Genomic DNA, 19,262 nt, shown 5'->3' with positions numbered 1-19,262 from the left:
CATGCATTCATTCATCGAAAACTGCTGTCTATCAAATGCTCTGGCCCGAGCTTCTTTATGATAAAACCTTTCTAACTTGGTAACATTTTCATCACAGCTCCTATAGATACTAGCCAAGTCCTACCATCTAGCCTGCAGATGTTTCCTTGCAAAGTACCCTGTCGTGTAACGAGAGGGATCCACATCCATCTTCCCCCTCTTCAACAGCTGGAAAAGCTCCCTCGCCAGGTCTGGGTTTCCGCATCTCCAGCATATGACTTCTAGGGCTTTTCTTTCCCTCTGGCCCGTATATACTGTACTAACACTTGGACTGCTTTAAGGTAGTGTGCTCTAGGCAATGCTTTATATATAAGGACAATGCTGATCTGATGATGCACAGCTTAACGCCTTCCTTTGCTAACGGAGAAGGCGTATCTGTCTCTGGTCTTGCACTGCACACGCACCCATATTCTACAGCAACGACGACAGGTCTACTCTATCCCGAGCACAGGTTCGCACGCGACAGAGCTTCGCTTCTCTCTACTCCAAAACGGGCGAACAATCGGAAATTCAAAGTTGTTACCAATGCCTGAGGTAAAATACCCTTCCAACAAATTTATAAGCAAGTGTTGGCTAATCAAGCGTCAAGGCCGAAATCACCACCAATGGAGAGTACGAAGACATCAGGTACCATCTCTTCGAAGCGGTGGACTACGATCGACATATGTCGTGGAAGGCCACCAAGGAGGGCTTCATCTATGCTGGCGTGAAGAATGTGGAAAGGCTGAATGGAGACGTAGACACGGTCGACGCCGTTCTGCCGAAAGGGCAGATTGTGATTATTTTCAGCATGTGTTTTCAGTTGGCGACGGAAAGCGTTAATCGGCCTTGTCCACCCAAGTCTCGCCAGGCCGAAACGACTGCCAATGGAGATTACGAACATATCAGCTGGCATCGCTTCGAGGCGTTAGACTACGACAGACTTATGTCGTGGAAGGCTACCAACAAGGGTTTTGTCTGTACTGGTACGATGGTACCGCTGAATAGAAGCGTAGACACGGTCGACGCGGTTCTGCCGAAAGGGGTGGTTATACTTGTTTCCGACATGTGTTTTAAATTGACTTCGGAAAGATAGGTCGAGCGATTGTTGTATACTTTGCGACTGGTGTCTGGATTCATCGTCACGGCTGGCTTGTTGCCATAGTTCCGAATCGTTTTATTCGTGGGTTTGGGTACGTCGGGACCTGGCCGTTTGTATGATCGACAATGAAAGGAGGGCAGCTCCCAATGCCGTGTGCGTTATGAGTCTCTCGGACTGAATCGTTGACCTTGCCCTGTATGAGTGTGCTTGGGCTGACGACGACGCGCTCGCTGAAAGACACCATGATGACTGGCAAATCGTTCATGCCCGAGAGGTGAGCGTCATCCGGCATATTTAAGTTAATACTACTGTGAGCCGCATTTATAAGTGATTGTACTTTGAATTCCTATTCTGAGGCTTCCATTAATGCTACTACTCTATCTACCATCTGTGAAAAACCCGTGGTAGAGATGTGTTGTGATGTTTGCAAAGTCTGTGCCTCCGCATTGGATCTACAACCAACTCACAAACCAACTATAAAGTTTCATAATTCATTAATACGTCCTATAATTAATAGCCTGCTAAGCCTCTTATTATTTATGCTTCAGACTAAACACTAAATTCTTACATTAGATCACAAGCAGAGAAGACATAAAGCTAAGACAGCTACAGCAGTAATTAACATTAAAACTACTTTGACTTTTGTAGCTACACACACTAAACCATCCTGATTTTAGCCCTTATATCAGCATGCCTGGCTTTATAGTTCCAGGCGCATAGCATAACACCACTTGCTTGAATCGGAAACGACAATACCGCATACGGAGCCTCAATCTTGGTCTAACCTCGTCAGTGCATGTCATCAATGACCTAAGTGAAATGAAACATATGGCTTGGTTCATCTTGAGGTCTTTCAGAAGGCTGGAAAGCGTAGATGAGGAGCAGGATGGCCGGAATTGGCACCAGAGACCACGGTGCATACTTCATGATCCGGGTAAAGATTGTTGGCTGCGATGTTTTTTGAAAGAGGTGCGTGATTAAGGATGGTAGAGCCGGTGCTGTCCCTCCGATGATTGCAACTGACATAACGTTAGCATAGCCTTAAGGATTCTTAGACATGTACAACTAAAAAGCGGATGTTTGAGAAACAGTAATATAGAAGCTCTAAGGGCTATAAGCGAAGGCATACTTTCTGGGTTGTAGTACTGAGCGAAGACTGTGTACATATAGGTAGGGAGGTACCAATAAGTAGAGGCTGATGATGGTAGAGAAGAAGAGATTAGCGAGCTCATGTTTGCGGTTTTGTAGGCTGAGGTCTGGTGAAGGGGGAAGGACGCAAATGATGGGAGTGGCTGCCTTTTATAGCATCCCAACAAATAGACATCCCAACAGTGTGGAAGCGACTCGTCAGTCACGCGCTCCGAGGAACCTGCGCAGACAAGTCAGGCAAGAGCGTGGACCTCAGACCGCGAGCAGAGGTCACTCTAGATCTTTTGAAAGTACAAGAGTCAGGTACGATTGCATGGAGTTTTCCCAATCCAGCGTTAACATCTGCAGACGGTTCTGCAGCAGACTGGATCCAGAACAAGATCTACAGAACGCGGATAAACCGATGTATCCAAGGGAAAGTGCCTGGAGTCTCAATCACTGACTGTGAGGCCTTATTGAGTCGCATGTCTGACTTTCATCTCCCCGCCCTTGACAACGAGCCCCACGTGCTCGTCCATGGAGATATGAATCCTTCCAACATCATCATCAACAACCAGAAGGTGGAATGGTGAGCCTAACGAAAAAAGACATCGAAGCACCCCACGCTGATGTGTTGTGTCTAGCATCGTGGACTGGGGCATTGTCACCATGGTTCCCCTATAGTTTTCAGCTGTCTACCCGCGCTTTCTAACGAACGAGCCCCGATTAGTAGGAGAGGAGTTTGATTGGGCACCGTGCGCTTACTCGCAGACGCAGAAAGATGACCGTTCGTCCTATCTGCAGTGTATTAAAGATTTGGCACCTACAAAAGGGGAATATGCAGGTGTTTATGCTGATATTCTGTCGCGCGATAATGAGGAAGAGTGGTATTGGTGGCTTAGCGCGGTGAACCGTCGAGATATAATGAGAGCGCTGAAGACGAAGCCAGAGTCATTACATAGAGATGGGTCGAAGGTTAGTTTCATTTCTTCTAAAATGGTCTTGTCAGAGGAGTGATTCTGGTAGTAACAACCCTGTGGAAGAGCTGATTTAATTACAAGACATCTTCGTAAATAACAATTGGGAGTAGACGTCAGCTCCCGTGAGCTCTCAGGGTTATATTGGACCGTGACACTCATTCGTCAAGGCAGCGGGCCAGTGGAAAGATTGACCCAACGAGTGCAGCCATATTATGCTAGCATAGAAATATTTGTCTAGAATATGATGTCTCTATGCACCATCTTCATGATTGCTGTTTCACCCACCCAAGGTAGAAGCTGGTTATGAATCAAGATGCGGTAATGGACAATGGCGATTAATTAGTCAATGTTCGATGAGGCGTCCGTCATGACGAAAATTGTTTTCTATAAGTCACTTGAACATACTCTCTGGTATACACTTTTCTACCTCTTAGCATCGAGCACGCATACAAGGAGCCCAGAAGGTACGGAATACCAGTAGTTGGCCATAATCATCAGTGTTTTGCTTTCCAGATAGTACTTAAGTAGGTAATCCTGGGTCCTTGTAGAATCAATTCATGCTTCAAGTCCATTTGCCGCTAGCGTGTTTAAAGTCAGCCAGAGTTAGACTTGCATTTTAGTCCCGAATGCAAATCAATGACAGATGTTGTTTCACTAGTCACTTACCGCGTCGCACTTCTCGTTCACTGAACTTCACTTGATCGAAATCTTTCATTTCTCTTGCACCTCATGGTATCTTGCTGTGCGTATTTACCAATGCAATCTATAGGATTGTGAAGTCCTTCGCATACCAATTATACCAGAAGTCACAAAAAATCACCACAGCACGACAAGATCAAAGGCAGTCTTTGGAATCATGAGTTTGTCATTGACATATTGGATCGGCACGTGGTATGAAAAAGGGTGAACCCTCCCACGAGGCGGTCTTCTAGACCTGCCGTAAGGTATATACATTGAAGTTAAGAATGCAGAAGATTTTTTGGCTGACTATAGACAACATCGAGCCAAGGGAAAAGAATATAGAAAGGGAAAAAAAAACAATGGATATCGCGGACTCGGCCCACACCTGTGCAAGCAGCCGCCGCCCTGTCGGAATAATGCCCGATACACCATGCAAGATGCTGAGTGAGTAACTAGCAGAAAGAAAAGAAATGAGATCCAAGGAAGACGAGGAGTGGGGGTTTAGTCGAGCCAGCTTCCGAGGTTGGTGGTGGACACGGGGGCGCCGACTTCTTTGCCGTAGTTGCCCTTGATGTTTCCGGCGGAGGCGTAGTTGCAGACGGTGTACTTGTTCATGTCTGAGGCCTTTCCGTTGACGGTCATCTTGGTGCCGCAGTCGATCGAGACGCAGCCAACCTTGGTGGTGCTCTTCCAGAGCATGGCGGTCAAGTGACCGACCTCGTGGAAGACATCTTCGGGGATGTCGGAAGCGCCCCAGTAGGGCTGCATGGCCTCGAACTCGCCCTTATACCAGCTCTCGGTGATACCGGCGGTGGCGTTGAACTCGTCACCGGAGTGGGTGAACAGATTCTGTCCCTGACCAGCGCCCTCGGGAATAAAGTGCTCAAAGTCACATCTGTTAGCAGCGATCAGGGCGTTGTTCGCGCAAGCTGCGTCCCAGACAAGGGGACCGGCACCATGGTTAGCGCGGGCAGCGTTGTGATGGTAGAGAACTGCAGCCTCGTAATCGGGACCGGACCCGAAGGTCGCCTGGATTTCTCCAGAGACGTGGCTACCAGCAGGCGCAGATGGAGTTGCGCTGGGAGCCGGAACGGCAGAGCTTGATGTTACAGGCTCCGGCGTGGGCGTGGGCGTGGGTGTTGGAGTTGGAGTTGTCTTCGACGAGGACGGCTCCGGTGCAGGAGCTGAAGTCGGCTGAGGGGTAGGTACAGACACATACACACTACTCGTCTGTGGCCGAGGCCTTGGAGTGTTGGACGGCCTTGTGATCACAGGTGCAGAGAAAGCTGGCTGCCTGGTTGATAGGGATGATGTGGATGTTGAGCTCAACTGGGGAAACTCATCCAGATTTGAGCTCGACGATGGGAACTCGTCCAAGCAAGAAGTATCCTCCGTGGGCTTGGGTCCGGAAGTTGGTGCGGGGAAGCCGGCGGTGATGTATACCGTTTTGGTGACGACCTCGACTTCGTACTCGGTCACGACTTGCCGTTTGTCGAGGGGGAGGGCAATCGCACCAATCGCCAACGAGGCCAAGAGAGCAGCAGAACGCATCGTGAATCTGGCAAAGAGCTTGGATGGACTCGACTATTGATCTTGATCTTTGATCTTTATCGATATGTATCGTCCTGGAACAACTGTATGACCGATCAGAACGGGGACCCTTAAAAATTGGGAGGCCTCTTCGGAAAGATCCACAACACTTTATATGGAATTTAAGTGTGGCCAACCACTAGGGCGGAACATGTCTTAAAAAGAGGGATGATGACCTACGTGGATGTCCTGTTGAGGGCTAGGATCTCAAGAGGTACGACTGAGGCGTACTTGGTAAACAAAAGAGTGAATGTGGTGGGTTCAAGAATCAAAAGAGCGTGGTCCAGTGTAGGCTAAGGCTGCACAAGGGAGATCGCAGATCAAGAAAGGAATGTGGGTGATCGTGAAGTGATGGACAGGAGTGAGGGACTGGCCAGACTTGCAGTTTAGTATGCAAAGATATGGTAGAAGGCTAAGATTACGCGGGAGGGATGTTGGTCCTGAGACAAACGTCGACGGCAGCCCTTTGATGACGCACGGGGACGGCGACACAGAACTTACGACATGACTCCTTCATCCTGGGAGCAAGTCGGACAATTTCGATCAGGCCAATCTCAGCGCGGGAACTAGATGGGCCCTTTCTCCACAGATGGTAGGACCGGCGTCCAACAACAATGAGGTTGGCTCAGAGAAGGTTGATTCTGCGCGTGGGGAATGTAGCACAGAATTGTACAGATCCGGCCTTCAACATTTGCTCGTCGGAGCGCGAGCTTGCAAGAACAGCTGCTAACCATGCCACCAAGCCTCTACATTTTGCGGCATACATACTTTGATACCTCTTCCAGCCACATAACATCCAACCATCGATGGATCTAAGGATTCAAGCTTAGACAGCAATGACGAATCGTGGGATCAGGATCGTAAATTGCCCTTCGTAATCGGTCTGGGCACGGAGACGACATTTTTACACAATATGAAATAGAAGCAGTTTTTAAATTAGGCACGATAATGTTTGATGAGGTGTAAAAGCAAAGAAAACGTCTTTCACAATGTACAGAGAACGTCCAGGGAAGCATTTCGGGCACTATGCTTCAGGCGTAAATGAGAAGGACACTAAGCGGCAGGTCCATCTGGGGTGTGATTGGTCCAACTGCAGGGATTCACAGATCTGCGCATGGGTTGCGATTGGCTCGTTGTCATTTCTTGGCAGGAACGTTTGAGACTAAACCTCTAATTCAAGACACCATGGCTGGTCATCCTCAGCCCTTCATTCATCTCGACCGTCCATCTCATCTTACAGCCTGGCTCCATCTTGTTTCTCAAACCTCGCACGCGGGCGCTTCCTCCCCAGAGTCTGGCCAACGGCTCGTCCAAGATGGCAACATGTCCGTGCATACACGATAATATAGCAATCTACCCCGCCTCGGTCTTCTCTTCGCTACTCGGTGCACAGTGACTACTCGTAAAGCAACGGTGTCCGCTCAGCGCTGCCAGTGGTACAGCAGGTACTATCTCAATATGCGTCGCAGAATGCTACAGAAGGATCACAGGGCGGTTGCCCCTTGAGCACAGCAGCCGGCTTGTGGCTCGTGGCATAATTAATCGCCAACATTTTGACTGCTCTTGGAATACCCTCAAGCCTGTGCATGGTGGCATCGACTTTACATAATCCCCGAGTGGCCAGGAAAACGACCCACAGAGGGAGATCAAATAATCAATCTACCATGGTGCTAGCAGCCTCCAGCTTTTCGATTAATATTAAATGTCCGGATACTTCAAATTTCTGTCCCGCTCCCGGCGCGGCAAGGAGATAAACTACTCGTCAATTTGCACCTCACATCCGCTAGTGGGCTCCTTGAAACAATGCGGTTCTTTCAACTTCGTTCAATCTGCTCGCCCCTCATGTTTGCTAAATCTTCCTTGCTCGCGTGGCAGACTCCAATTGAGGAGTGCGTAGACTTCAATTCAGCCTTCTATGTCGGATCAGGGAGCCCTTTACCAAACAAACGTTGGTGTTGTCGTGTAATATTTCTCTTTTTTGGCTTCGGTTTCCAAGCTCACATCATCACTCTATTCCTCTTACCTACGCGAGAAGGAAGACTTGAGCTGTGTTGCTCGCTATATCTTGCCTTGGAGCCGTATAAAAATTTCTAATACTTCTCTTGTTGACCCTTCAATAGGTACGCTAGTCTCACCATTTGGCGATTATTCTTCCGAAACAGACAAATCTATCCGGTATGATCACCACGTTCCCTCCCGGAACAACACGGTGGGCTCGGTGGAGCACAGGGTCGACTCATGAGACAAACGCTACCTCCTCTCGTTACGTGCCACCACTTACGTTGTCCAAGTCGCACAACGAGAACTCTGGACCGCTGATCTGGTAGTACCTAAGCAGCAAGCTCACCTTTCCATCCGCAGCCGCCGGCTGCGAAGCCCGAGCGACGCAATTCAAAATACCCCAATGAAAATTTATTTGCCAATTCATGTCAATCAAGAGATTCGAAGAGTACTGGACTATTGCGTTAGCCTACTAACAAATCCGTCCTGGTATCTGGCCATCTCAACCAACAAGAGTGGTCGCGTCTGGTCGAAGCCTTGGGACAATCTCGACTCCCTTGTCTTTATGCTGTTGCACCACACGGCCTTGCTCGCTCTTCCCCACGAGCTCATCCTGGAGACTCCCTTGAGCTGCTTTCTCCTTTCACCACAAAGGGGTTGACAGCTTCGCTTGTAGCGGGACCCCTCACCTCAACCTCCAGTAACGGCATGACTACGATGCTTCACATTTTCGCGCGTCTTACACGCGATAGTAAACCCAGTTTTCCCTTTCTGCCTTAAGGATTTTGGCCGTACTCAAGAGGTCTTGCATTTCGTTGCTATGGCATTAGCATTCCAATTGAACTGGCGCATTATCGCATTCCTCGATTCTTAGCATATTATCCTCTTTGGGTGCCGACCACATGCCATTTTTCCGATTGCTCGGTCCCAAGACACATGTCCTTATTCTAAAAGGCGTGAGCCCCGGTTTCCATGATTATGTTCCTCAAGAAGTCTTCTGCGACCATGCGGCGCAGCGCTGTCTTGTGCTGACCGAACCACCTCGAAGGAACGCCAGTCTTACTCAACCCTCTCGTTGGCTTCTCATGCGTGCAAACACCTGTTCTTATCGCGGTTGTTCATTCCGCCCAAACTTTCACTAACGTGCATAACGGTCTCCGCAAGGTACTCAGTCTTGTGCATTGCATACCACACAGCCTTCCGATTTGGGACATGTTCGTTGTACGCATTCTTCAAGTTTCTTACATGGGGAAACCTGTGCAAACGGATCGCTTGGGCTTTTCATCCTTCGAGAAAGGCGCATCAGTCGTGTACAACGGAAAGCCTCATTGGGCAGGTGAGGCGCACGTCTAGACCTGCCGCTCTAGATATCCACAGTGGCAGTGGCTATGATGAGGCTCGCCATGAGACCTGTTTGTAATATCATCAAGTATCCAGGCCGTACGTTGTGGTACGACGATGGAGGGCGACTTGTTTCACCACATACGCTCTGTTGGCATCGGATCAACGCCATTCGTCCTACGAGACATTCTCCAGAGACCCGAGTCATGCGCTGCCTATGCGCAATCATAAAGCAGTTGTAGAGCTTACTCGAACATCGAGCTTCTTACGTCGAGGTGAGGAAGTTGTCACTGTTCAGCATTTGGAGGTATTGGCCAGCTTATCTCTAGCCATGAAGGATTTCGCCACGTAGACGCGCTTTTCGCCTGTCAGATGATCCGCGAGCTTTACTCGCCCCAGATGGTTAAAACCTTCCGGTTTTCGCACATTTGTTCTTAAATCATGACTTGGGAAAGATTAGCCTATGGTCCCCTACGAAAGATGTAAACTAGAATCCGGAGCATGGTTTGAAGTGGATACAATCCGCCAACCAACGCGTAGAAATAAGCTGACAAGCAAAGTTAGAGTTACAGCTACCTGTTACGTTTGCAACAAACCGGCAAGGTAAATACAGTCATTTGCATGGAACCTATGTGTCAATCGATCTGACCAATGGTATAATCGAACGGCTACGCTTCGCTGCGTGAATCACAAACGGAGCTTAGATGGGTGTGCAGAGCAGGTTGTGCCTCACGTACCTCATGTGCAAAGTTGATACTTTAATACTTTCCCCATACACTTCAAATCCCCTACGGATGTGAATGAATGTGTTGAGAGGAGAAAAAGGAGAGCGCTGACTTCGATTACGAATGGTCGATTTGTTAATGTACATACTGGACGCTCCAGTACTATAGGCTATTCAGAATGAGATCGTTGTTCGATTTCACACAGTGGATTGAAACATGTCGATTACATCTACACCTCCTATCCGGTTGCTACCCAAGACCGCCTTTTATTCTGTCATGCAAATCTAACTCGTGGCTAGGTCTATCCACACTGCCTTGAAGTCCGTGAACAAATGGAAGCAGCCGGTGTACCGAACCCGGCACATCCGCATTTTGACCGCGATGAGCAATGGCCTGATACGTAAAATTGAGGGCAGAATCGCTCCCCGACGATGTTAGGGGATACCCAATGGCGAGTGCGAGTGCGAGTGCGAGAGTGCTGCTACAGTTGACAAAGGCTTTGCCAAACAGGCGAGTACGCGTATTAGTCTGCAACTCAGCCACCCAATGGTTCTTATCAGAAATTATCGATCCGACCCGAGCCTAAAAGCGCAAAGTTCCGTGCTGTAGCTGCGGTTCGTAGTGGTAACCCTACTTTGACATTCTAGCATCCTGCCTTGCTTATTCTGTAAGAGTCGATTTTCCATATTTACGCGTATTTGTAACCTGTCGCATGGGATCCTCACAGAATGAAAGGCAAGATGGTCCGGAGCGAACAAAGCTTGTGCGCTAAACATTTACAGTCTATCTAGACTACACTGTGTGATACTATTTCTGGCAACCTATGCTACTCGTAAATCTTTATGGCCTGAAGATATGGTGCTTGCCAGAGAAATGTGAATCAAGTAGACCTATAGAAGGCTCTCGGAGTCTTCGTTGTAGTTATGCTATAGAACGGCGTTTGTCTTTTTTCTAGTATCACTACATTGTCACTCTTTATCGATCCTTGTCGCATTCGTCCGCTTTGATTGTCACATCTTGTGTTCCTATCATGTCAGGATTTCCTTCTTCAAATCATCAAAAGGTCGACAATAAGATTTGGGACTACAATCCATCCATCGTAGCAGGTGCAATTGGGACCAGTGTCTGCGGGCTCCTTACACTCCTCCATACTTGGCGGCTGATAAGAAATCGTACTGGGTTCTGCGTGCCTTTCGTTGTCGGTGGATTGGTGAGTACCTACAGATATCTCATAATTACCTTGCCGCAAGTACTAAACTCGTCCTATAGTTCGAAACCATTGGCTACGCCGCTCGAATTGGAGCCCATAATAATACAAAATCCTTAGTACCATACGTCATTCAATCTCTCCTTCTTCTCCTTGCGCCAATTTTCTTCGCTGCATCGATATATGCCATACTCGGACGCCTTGTGCAACGTCTCAATGGCGACGACATTTCTCTCATTCACCCTTCCATCATGACGCATTTTTTCGTCTACGGAGATGTGCTTTGCTTCTTGATTCAAAGCGGCGGCGGCGGTATACTATCGCAGGCAAAGAGTCAAAGTGCCATGAATTTTGGCAGGACCACAATCCTTGTTGGCCTTGGTCTGCAAATTTACATCTTTTGCTTCTTTGTGAGAATTGCAGTGAGCTTTCACGGAGATCTACGAGCGTATCCTACTACAGCTTCTAAGAATGGGACGTTCCCATGGCAAAGATATATGATGTTGCTGTATGTGGCGTGCGCTTGTGTTGGAGTGAGAAACACATACCGCGTGGCAGAGTATGCGATGGGAAAGGTATGTTTGCGGCTCCGCATTTATCATCGAATACTCATATTTAACAGGGCGGGTTTCTCATGGTTCACGAATGGCCTCTTTATGTGGGTGATTTTGCCCTTATGGTCGTTACTCTTATTGTCTGCTTGGCTTGGTATGATCAACGCATCGTACCAAAAGGAAAGCATTCACAGGCGGTATGATAATGGGGTGGGATCAGAAGGCCGCATCAAGATGACGCGACTGTGGTTCGTTGGCAGAATCTAGATTTGTGAGGTATTTGGCAGTTGGGTTGAGGGTAGCGAGGAGAAGAAGATGGTACAGAGCACTGGTGTTGTCCAAATAGGGAGGGATAGATATCAAGAATTATATGAAGGAGATGCAGAAGATTTCAGGTGTATCATCGAGCTCCTGTACCAAGATTATCGATGGTAATTATAATGCAACCATACTGATAGGAGTAGGTAAATCCCAATCAGACACACCCGTAGTGTTCAATACAATCTGCACATGTCTACGCACATGAAGACTAAACTTGATCTATTCCCTTGTTTTCTTAACTAGCATCAGAGATAGAACTCCCTTTTCACTCTTCTCCTTGCATCTCCCACACACCAAACTCTCTTAGGGCGCCTATCTACATTCAAAAGCTAGCATCTTAACAGTACGAGAACGCACTGCCGCCATGTATTTGGCCTGCTCTTGCGATATAGACTTGATCTTGTTCTCGTCATTGTCCCCGTAAAGGGAACACACAGCGAACCCGCAGCAGACAACGCCTCCAGCAGCAAGCAACACTATGAGAATGACGACCCAGGGTTGCATCTTCTTTTTCTTTCAAAGAGGACGAAATAGAAGCACTATAGTAGTGATTCAGTAAAGCTGTTAACTGAAAGGGGGTCGGGAGACGCAAGAGATGCGTCGATGCCAGCACCATGGCAAGCGGAACGTACCTTAGGCTAAGCGGTAGGATACGAAGTAGTATCAATTTATAGGCTCGAATAGATGCGATATCATGTAATTTGGCTCGAATGGATGTAAGAAATGATAGATATAGCGTAGTGTAAAGCTAATGATAGAAGTCTGGTGAAAATCAGCGCTCACGATTTTGAAGTATTAAGAGAACTGGCAGTGATAGACAAGCAATGTAGGCATTTTATTTGAACAAATATTCTATAACGGCATGTAAGACTGGGAGCCTAAGGTGGAGTGGCTGTTTTTATCTCTCACACTGCCTTTTTAGTCTATGTTTTTACGCGTATTTGTAACCTTAGAGTACTAATTGACGAATAGAGCAACGCTGGGACCATTTGACGGCCCCGGTCTGCAGCTACTGAGTTTAACAGAGGGCTGTAAAGCAATGCTCGTTCTGGTTTGGACTGATACTCGCAAGGCCCCTACGCTCTCCCATGTGCGTACCCATGCACGTCGGATTCCCAAGGAGAATTCGGACTAGCTTCCCATACTCACCGAGCGTCGAATCTTAGAATACTATTATCAGTTCCCGTGTTTCCATAGATTTAATGTAGGGTGTGATCTACTGCGTTAATCTTCTCGTTGCATTAGCTTATAGCTTGGAGTGTCGCTCGCTTTTCCCATGCCTTGAATTGATGTACGCCCTTTCTCATCATTCTTGAGACCAAAGCGTTATACAACGCTGCTTCATCAAGAATTATGGAAGAGAAACCACGTCGAGACGGGCAGGACTTGATGGACGTCGAGTTGCAACAGCCTGTACCTCACCAACCCAGTGGCACACAATCGGATGCCAGTTGCGAGCTATCTACTAGCTCAGATCAACAGCATGAAGATGGAAAGGGGCGAGGCACACATTTAGTCGATTGGGAAGGGGACAATGATCCAGAAAATCCCATGAATTGGCCCGATTCGAAGAAATGGACAAATATTATTGTTCTATCATCCCTCAGTGTCGTCACGTTAGTAGCTACTGTCATAAAACTTACTTGCTCATTTGTCTTGCTAACGCCTTCTCCAGACCCTTAGGTTCATCCATGTTTGCACCCGGCATCCCGAGCATAATGAAGGAATTCCGCGATTCATCTACGGTTACAGCGACGTTCCTCCTGTCAATCTACATCCTTGGGTTCGCCGTGGGTCCCTTGTTCGTTGCGCCCCTCAGTGAGATCTATGGTCGCAGGCACCTCTATATCTACGCAAACATCATCTTTGCCTTGTTCACCATTGGGGCGGCACTCAGTAACAGCGTGGGCATGCTTCTTGCGTTCCGCTTACTTATGGGCCTCTCTGGCGTTGTACCGCTCACAATTGGGAGTGGAACGATTGCGGATATGGTGTCCGTTGAAAAGAGAGGCAGAGCTGTATCTCTATGGGCTATGGGTCCTCTCCTCGGGCCTTGCGCTGGTCCCGCTGCAGGCGGGTTCCTAATTAGGGCAGCCGGTTGGAGGTGGGTGTTCTGGCTCATTGCGATCCTTGTATGTTTGCTCCAATTTTGAGTCGATAAAGCCAGAATTCTCACAAGTCTTGTAGTCCGGCATTTTGATTCCGATAACGTTCTTCTGCTTGCGCGAGACATACGCCCCTGTTCTGCTCGATCAGCGTGCACATCGCTTCCGCGAGAAGACTGGCGACCCCCATGTGCGAAGTGTACTGGGGGTGCAATCCACGCGGTCAGAGAAGTTTCGCCTGGCCGCGGTCCGTCCTGTAAAGCTTTTAGTGGCTACACCGGTAGTAACTATTAGTGCGCTGTACATCGCCATATCCTATATCCTATGGCATCTTGTACCTTCTGATCGCCACCTTCACATATGTCTACACCGAAGAATATGGCTTCGATGAAGGCTCTAGCGGGCTGGTCTTTCTTCCAGCTGGTCTCGGGATGGTTATAGGGGTGTTAGGCTTCGGTCAACTCGTGGACCTGGTAGTGAAACGAACAAAAGCGCGTGGATTACAGCATCGACCTGAAGACCGTCTGAACCCGATCATTAGTATTCCTTGCAGCCTGGCTATGCCGATTGGGCTTTTCATTTACGGCTGGACTATCCAGAAGGGAATTCACTGGATTGTCCCCATGTTAGGCGTGCTTGTTATTTGTATTGGCCTAATGGGTATTATGGTACGTGCTTCTAATTGCAGGTTAGCATGTTGATTACTTACTTCTACGCAGACGTGCATACAAAATTATTTGATTGATGCATTTCCAAAATACGCAGCATCAGTCTCGGCGGCGTTGGCAATTTTGCGGTCCTTACTTGGTGCCCTGCTACCTCTTTCATGTTAGGATTGGTTTGCAGGGCACTTAGAAGTTGGCAATTAGCAATAGTGAGATCGAGTCAATTCTATTATCCCCAAATGATAGAGACGAATCGCTGAGGAAACTTATTGTTTCTCAGCCAGTGTTATAGGGAGCATTATGTAATCATACTAAGCTAATCTGGGCCACTCAGGCCTCTAGCCAGTATAGGTGGCAGGAATTGCCCCTTGTTCTAACATTTCAGGTCTACGGATGTACGATACATCAGGTATTGGGTGGGGTAACAGCGTGTTAGGGTTCATTGCTCTAGGGCTTGTACCTATTCCCGTACTTTTATATGTATTTGGCTCACGATTACGTGCAAAATTCCAAGTTCGACTATAGGTCGTGGTTGTGGGCTCTCTGTCGAGCCTGGGCTGAGAACGTAGCCCATCGATCTCACGACCAAAAGACGACCTTTACCTCGAATCAACAATGTCGATAAAGCATGACAATATAGCGTTGTAATTCACCAAGTCATTATTGATCTAGTCAACCACTATCTATGGCTACCTGCAATGGGTTCGGTAAGCTTTCAGGCCATGTGAGCCACGTATCCCACGTAGGCCCTAAGAATTCCATCACTGCCTTCAAAAGATGTGGGCCCGCCTCCCTGACTTGCCATATATTTCTTCCGAAGTGAAGCAGCATAGCGTAGCGGCCTAAGATAGCAATTGCTTCGGGAGTTTGACATTCCAATAGACTGATAAATAAATCAGGGAGCATGATTGACCACATAAAAATCATGCGTCGGCCAAGCTCAATTTTTGTCAGTTGCCTCAGATTCTCGAAGCCTGTCTCAATCAGCCGAAGCGCTGTTCCACACGCTGTCTTTTCCTCGTTATCCAGATTATGAGAATTAGAGATCAAATGCCATGACGCATCACTCAATTCGATAAGATTGTCATAAGCACCGGTATCTGCGCCCTGGGTCATTATCGGGCCCAAGTCAGATCCTAACAGTTGAGACCAGTCTTCCTCTGCCGCTACAGCTCTTACGCCACGGTAAATTTGAACACCCCGAGTGTACCGCGCAAGAAAGGATGGGAAATCGAGCCCATTGTTTTGAAGCACATCAGATATGATATGCCGTCCGAGGATAGAAGAGAACAGCAGCCGTGCAACAGATCTTTCTCGGCCGCTGTCCTGACAAGCGGCATTATACAATTCGATTGCTTTCGTCTGCAACTCCACTGCCTGATTCTGATACCGCATAGCGTTTACGGGACGGGTCACGGATAGATGTTGTGCAGATATGGCCAAGATTGCATGCATCAAAAAGGGCGCATCCAAAGCAGTCTGCAGGACAAACTTCGTTGCGGACTCTTTGGCGCTACCACCAAATTCGGGCACGTGAACATTGAAGTCGAAGTGGAACATAAGCTCCAAGTGTAGCATGTTGATGACATCATGGTTGGTGTCCTGTTGGTACTCTTCAGGCTCGTTGCTGCATGATCCCTCTGTCTCCCTGGGTTCATGACTGGACGGATCTTGTGGGGTCTGACGTTATGTCAATAAAAGGCTTGATCAAGGCTGAAAAGGCAATCTCGTATACCCTGACGCGGCTCTGATTTCTGGGATATGAGCACACTCGTTCGGCCCTGATGCAGTTGAGGCACGTTGGTCGCTGTTCATCACACTGCAAGCCCCAGGTTAGCTATTGAGGTTTCCTCCTACTTAGCACAGCGGAACGGACATACCCGAATGTGGCGTTGTTTGCAGACTAAGCACCCCTTCCTCGACTTCTTATGCTGTCGACGGATCATGTTACGTTATTTCAGTGGTTGAGGCGTACTCATCTCAGATGAAGACCTGGCGGATTTTACTTCACGTGAAGATATGCACCAAGGAAGGGACTAGCGTTTTATCAGCTAGAGCCCCTTTTCCAGCGTATGGAGCCGAAAAGAATAGTAGCAAACTCATTTCGTTCGTTAGGCATCCTTGATCAGTTGTTTTTGCGTCCAGTTATCTGGGCGGCTATCTAAGTCTGGGTCTCAGTTGGTACCCATCCCATCCCATACTTAGAGATTCCCGAAGCTTGGACAAAAGCGGAGATACGCGTATAATCCCTGCATGTTAGAACTCTCCAGCACGAATTACTTGTATTGTACTAGTCAAAAGTTTAGTGCAAATGATCGGCACCTAATCGTATCACTAAGGGCACTATTGATGTCTCTTCTGACACAAATTATCACATTTACGCGTATTTGTTTCCCGCTCTAATTAGTTCGAAATAAATTTCTTAGATGTTGTAGGCAACCTGTTAGAGCACGCCTCAACTGTTTGCTTCGAGATTAGCCCGCCAGAACCTAAGATAAGTGTACTTAAAATTGCAGCAGGTATTCTACAGTGTATAAGCGCATGTTTCTACAGGATCGGCCATCTTTATCTGGGCTCGAGGCCAGTCTATCCAGGACTGCCATTGAGTAGGTATAAGTGGACATATAGTTGTGAGTATCTTTGTGGACGCGCCGACCAAGAACCAATAGTGTGACGCCCTGTCAACTAAGACAGCATAATGGGCAAATATGATTAAGGCCCCAAACTCTCTTTCTGATAGCAGATGCAAGAAACGTGGAGTAACGAAATGAATCCACATTTTCAGAAGGGCGTCAGACGGGGCCGAGAGAGATTGTGCTGCCACATCAAAAACCACTATGAGGACACGAATTGCTTGGTTGTACGCCTCGGCTACATCTCCATCGAAGATATCATGGGCGAGGTCTGCAAACTTTTGTAAACCAACCAATTCGGTCTTTGTGGGCAGCACAACAAACTGCCAGTCGATGGTCCGTGTATCTTGCGGCCGCAGTCTCCCAAGCTCGGATTGCGAAAGTGTTTCATAGAATTCATGGACAAGGGGGCGCACCCTTCTGGTCATGAAGAGATTCGAGATGATGCTGTCGAATGTGTGATCTAGAGAGGTATCGGTACCAATCAAGGAACCCCAGAGATATGGAAATAAAGTGCTGCTAAAGAGGAAGACAGCCTCGTAGTTCGATTGATTGACGTCCGCGATGTCCGTCCGAAAGCGACTTATGGAATCCATGTGGTGTCGGCCAGCGAGTGCCAAAAGTTCCTCCTTCTCCTGACGCGGTTCTGTGTGACTAAGATGCAATGCCGCAAGAGAGAGTATCGCATGAAGGAGGAAGGGGTATCGAAATGCGACTTTGACAAGGTAGGATGAGTACACGTCCTCATTTAATGGGTCGGCCGAAAGGGTCTTTGCGGTGACCGTGGTGAAGTGATAAAGTAGCCGAAGTTGTGAAATGCTCAACGTCGCCTCCTGGCCTTCTGCCTGTATTTGATCCAGATGGCTGGTGTGGTCACGGCATATGGCTTCAATACTTGGTATGTCTGGGGACAGACCTGGAGTATCAATCTGTGGCGCCAAGACCGGTTTGGGCTGAGGATATACACATTCAGCAGCATATCTCTCGCAATTGAAGCAGATTGGTTTACGCTGGTCGCACTGCGCTCCTGTCAGAACCTACACGCTCTTGAACAAATGCATCAAACCGAGGAAGCCCTCGATGTGATGATTTTGCGTATGATCCAAACTTACTCTGATATGCCTGGATTTGCAAGGGAAACAGCCGCTTCGAGACTTTGTATGGGCTTTCCGGGTTTTTGCTACTTTCATACTAATACTCGTTGAAACTTGCATGTGCGAAGTGAAGATGGTGCTGTAAGCGTTGAAAAGGAAGCAAACTCTGGGCAGCCTTTAGTCGATAGTGATGGTTTGCATCTAGGTTTCATGAGCAGGGATGACTCGTGATCATAACGTATGAGATCTTGATATTAATACCCTTTGTAGTGAAGCTGATGGCGGAACGAAGGCTGTGCACGCTTGGACTATCCTATGAACACGCCTTTTTTTTAGCTCATCCAGTTTCTCGACATCAACTTAGAAAATACACGTCAGAAAGGGAGCTGTGGTACTCTTCCACAAGCTAAATAAGGAGGGCATGTAAAGGGAGCAAAACCTTTTGGGCTACTGGATCGCTAATTTTTCTTTCTGGGGCAAGACGCTAGAAAGCGTGCATCTAGCCGTTCGCGAGGTGTAAATGATAAACTGTGTGTGAGTAGTCTCAATATACATAAAAGACGGTAGTTCCTAGGTGTCTGACAACAAATGATAGGTGTCCGACAACAACGCAGATCCTGCATAACACATATAGGGAGAGGGTTAGTTTTAGGACTTAGCAGAATCTATTAAAATAACATTAAAAAGTACTTTACTAGGAGTGTTTTGTGAAGGATCTGAGTTATTGTCGGACACCTATCATTTGTTGTCGGACACCTAGGAATTATCAAAAAGACTCCCTGTTCACTTGCCCACTCCTATTCCTAGCGCGTCTTAGCGATTTTCTGCAGGCGAAGACACTGAATTGCCAACGCTTGGCCTTTTCGGTCACTAACCAGCATAAACCGGAAAGACGACAGAAGAGTGGAGGACGAGAATTTGGTCGGATGAGTAAAGATCAAGGGGTATACTTATCGAACAAAGGTCTTGGAAAACGCGCGGCTTATCTGAACATAAGATAGGGTTCCTCAAGAGCGCTCCTCCTCATACTGCTGCAACGCTTTCGCTTTGTCTTCATCAGGCCCGACTGCGACTTCATCGTCGCTGCTGAGACCCAGCTCTTCCAGCTTATTATCCA

General features: G+C 47.8%; 9 protein-coding genes across 9 annotated transcripts; 4 read left to right on the top strand and 5 right to left on the bottom strand.

Annotated features, from left to right (window-relative positions):
* Positions 1-140: 140 nt before the first annotated feature.
* On the top strand, positions 141-1,357 carry BU24DRAFT_370608 (uncharacterized protein). Its single transcript, XM_033524436.1, has 3 exons — positions 141-320; positions 380-573; positions 629-1,357. The coding sequence occupies exons 2-3, from the start codon at positions 565-567 to the stop codon at positions 1,112-1,114; spliced, it is 495 nt and encodes a 164-aa protein (XP_033385049.1). The 5' UTR covers positions 141-320; positions 380-564; the 3' UTR covers positions 1,115-1,357.
* A 448-nt stretch (positions 1,358-1,805) lies between these two features.
* BU24DRAFT_208187 (uncharacterized protein) lies at positions 1,806-2,504 on the bottom strand. The gene is made up of 2 exons (XM_033521906.1): positions 2,250-2,504; positions 1,806-2,139 (listed from the first exon to the last, which is right to left on the bottom strand). The coding sequence occupies exons 1-2, from the start codon at positions 2,350-2,352 to the stop codon at positions 1,931-1,933; spliced, it is 312 nt and encodes a 103-aa protein (XP_033385048.1). The 5' UTR covers positions 2,353-2,504; the 3' UTR covers positions 1,806-1,930.
* A 226-nt stretch (positions 2,505-2,730) lies between these two features.
* On the top strand, positions 2,731-3,184 carry BU24DRAFT_321689 (uncharacterized protein; the record flags this gene model as incomplete). Its single annotated transcript, XM_033522935.1, has 2 exons — positions 2,731-2,829; positions 2,933-3,184. Coding segments are annotated over 2 exons (351 nt in total), but the record flags the coding sequence as incomplete, so codon positions are not given.
* A 910-nt stretch (positions 3,185-4,094) lies between these two features.
* Positions 4,095-5,724, bottom strand: BU24DRAFT_370606 (PR-1-like protein). The gene is made up of 2 exons (XM_033524435.1): positions 5,279-5,724; positions 4,095-5,131 (listed from the first exon to the last, which is right to left on the bottom strand). Exons 1-2 carry the CDS (start codon positions 5,458-5,460, stop codon positions 4,411-4,413), a joined length of 903 nt encoding a protein of 300 aa, XP_033385046.1. The 5' UTR covers positions 5,461-5,724; the 3' UTR covers positions 4,095-4,410.
* Positions 5,725-10,641: 4,917 nt separating this feature from the next.
* On the top strand, positions 10,642-11,485 carry BU24DRAFT_324255 (RTA1 like protein; the record flags this gene model as incomplete). Its single annotated transcript, XM_033522965.1, has 3 exons — positions 10,642-10,776; positions 10,836-11,348; positions 11,396-11,485. Coding segments are annotated over 3 exons (738 nt in total), but the record flags the coding sequence as incomplete, so codon positions are not given.
* A 436-nt stretch (positions 11,486-11,921) lies between these two features.
* BU24DRAFT_208118 (uncharacterized protein) lies at positions 11,922-12,189 on the bottom strand. The gene has a single exon (XM_033521905.1). It carries the CDS (start codon positions 12,150-12,152, stop codon positions 11,961-11,963), a length of 192 nt encoding a protein of 63 aa, XP_033385044.1. The 5' UTR covers positions 12,153-12,189; the 3' UTR covers positions 11,922-11,960.
* Positions 12,190-13,001: 812 nt separating this feature from the next.
* Positions 13,002-15,060, top strand: BU24DRAFT_441693 (MFS general substrate transporter; the record flags this gene model as incomplete). Its single annotated transcript, XM_033530463.1, has 6 exons — positions 13,002-13,264; positions 13,324-13,780; positions 13,836-14,004; positions 14,048-14,421; positions 14,473-14,581; positions 14,828-15,060. The coding sequence occupies 6 exons, from the start codon at positions 13,002-13,004 to the stop codon at positions 14,941-14,943; spliced, it is 1,488 nt and encodes a 495-aa protein (XP_033385043.1). The 3' UTR covers positions 14,944-15,060.
* Positions 15,061-15,090: 30 nt separating this feature from the next.
* Positions 15,091-16,576, bottom strand: BU24DRAFT_441692 (uncharacterized protein; the record flags this gene model as incomplete). The annotated part of the gene is made up of 3 exons (XM_033530462.1): positions 16,299-16,576; positions 16,154-16,237; positions 15,091-16,098 (listed from the first exon to the last, which is right to left on the bottom strand). Exons 1-3 carry the CDS (start codon positions 16,362-16,364, stop codon positions 15,091-15,093), a joined length of 1,158 nt encoding a protein of 385 aa, XP_033385042.1. The 5' UTR covers positions 16,365-16,576.
* Positions 16,577-16,824: 248 nt separating this feature from the next.
* BU24DRAFT_208095 (uncharacterized protein) lies at positions 16,825-18,696 on the bottom strand. The gene is made up of 2 exons (XM_033521904.1): positions 18,164-18,696; positions 16,825-18,070 (listed from the first exon to the last, which is right to left on the bottom strand). The coding sequence occupies exons 1-2, from the start codon at positions 18,263-18,265 to the stop codon at positions 16,943-16,945; spliced, it is 1,230 nt and encodes a 409-aa protein (XP_033385041.1). The 5' UTR covers positions 18,266-18,696; the 3' UTR covers positions 16,825-16,942.
* Positions 18,697-19,262: the final 566 nt, after the last annotated feature.

The sequence above is a fragment of the Aaosphaeria arxii genome (assembly GCF_010015735.1).
Source record: "Aaosphaeria arxii CBS 175.79 unplaced genomic scaffold BU24scaffold_4, whole genome shotgun sequence".
NCBI classification, from domain to species: Eukaryota; Fungi; Ascomycota; class Dothideomycetes; order Pleosporales; genus Aaosphaeria; species Aaosphaeria arxii.
Note: the sequence above shows the minus strand (reverse complement) of the source record. Positions and strands in the feature narration are given on the sequence as shown.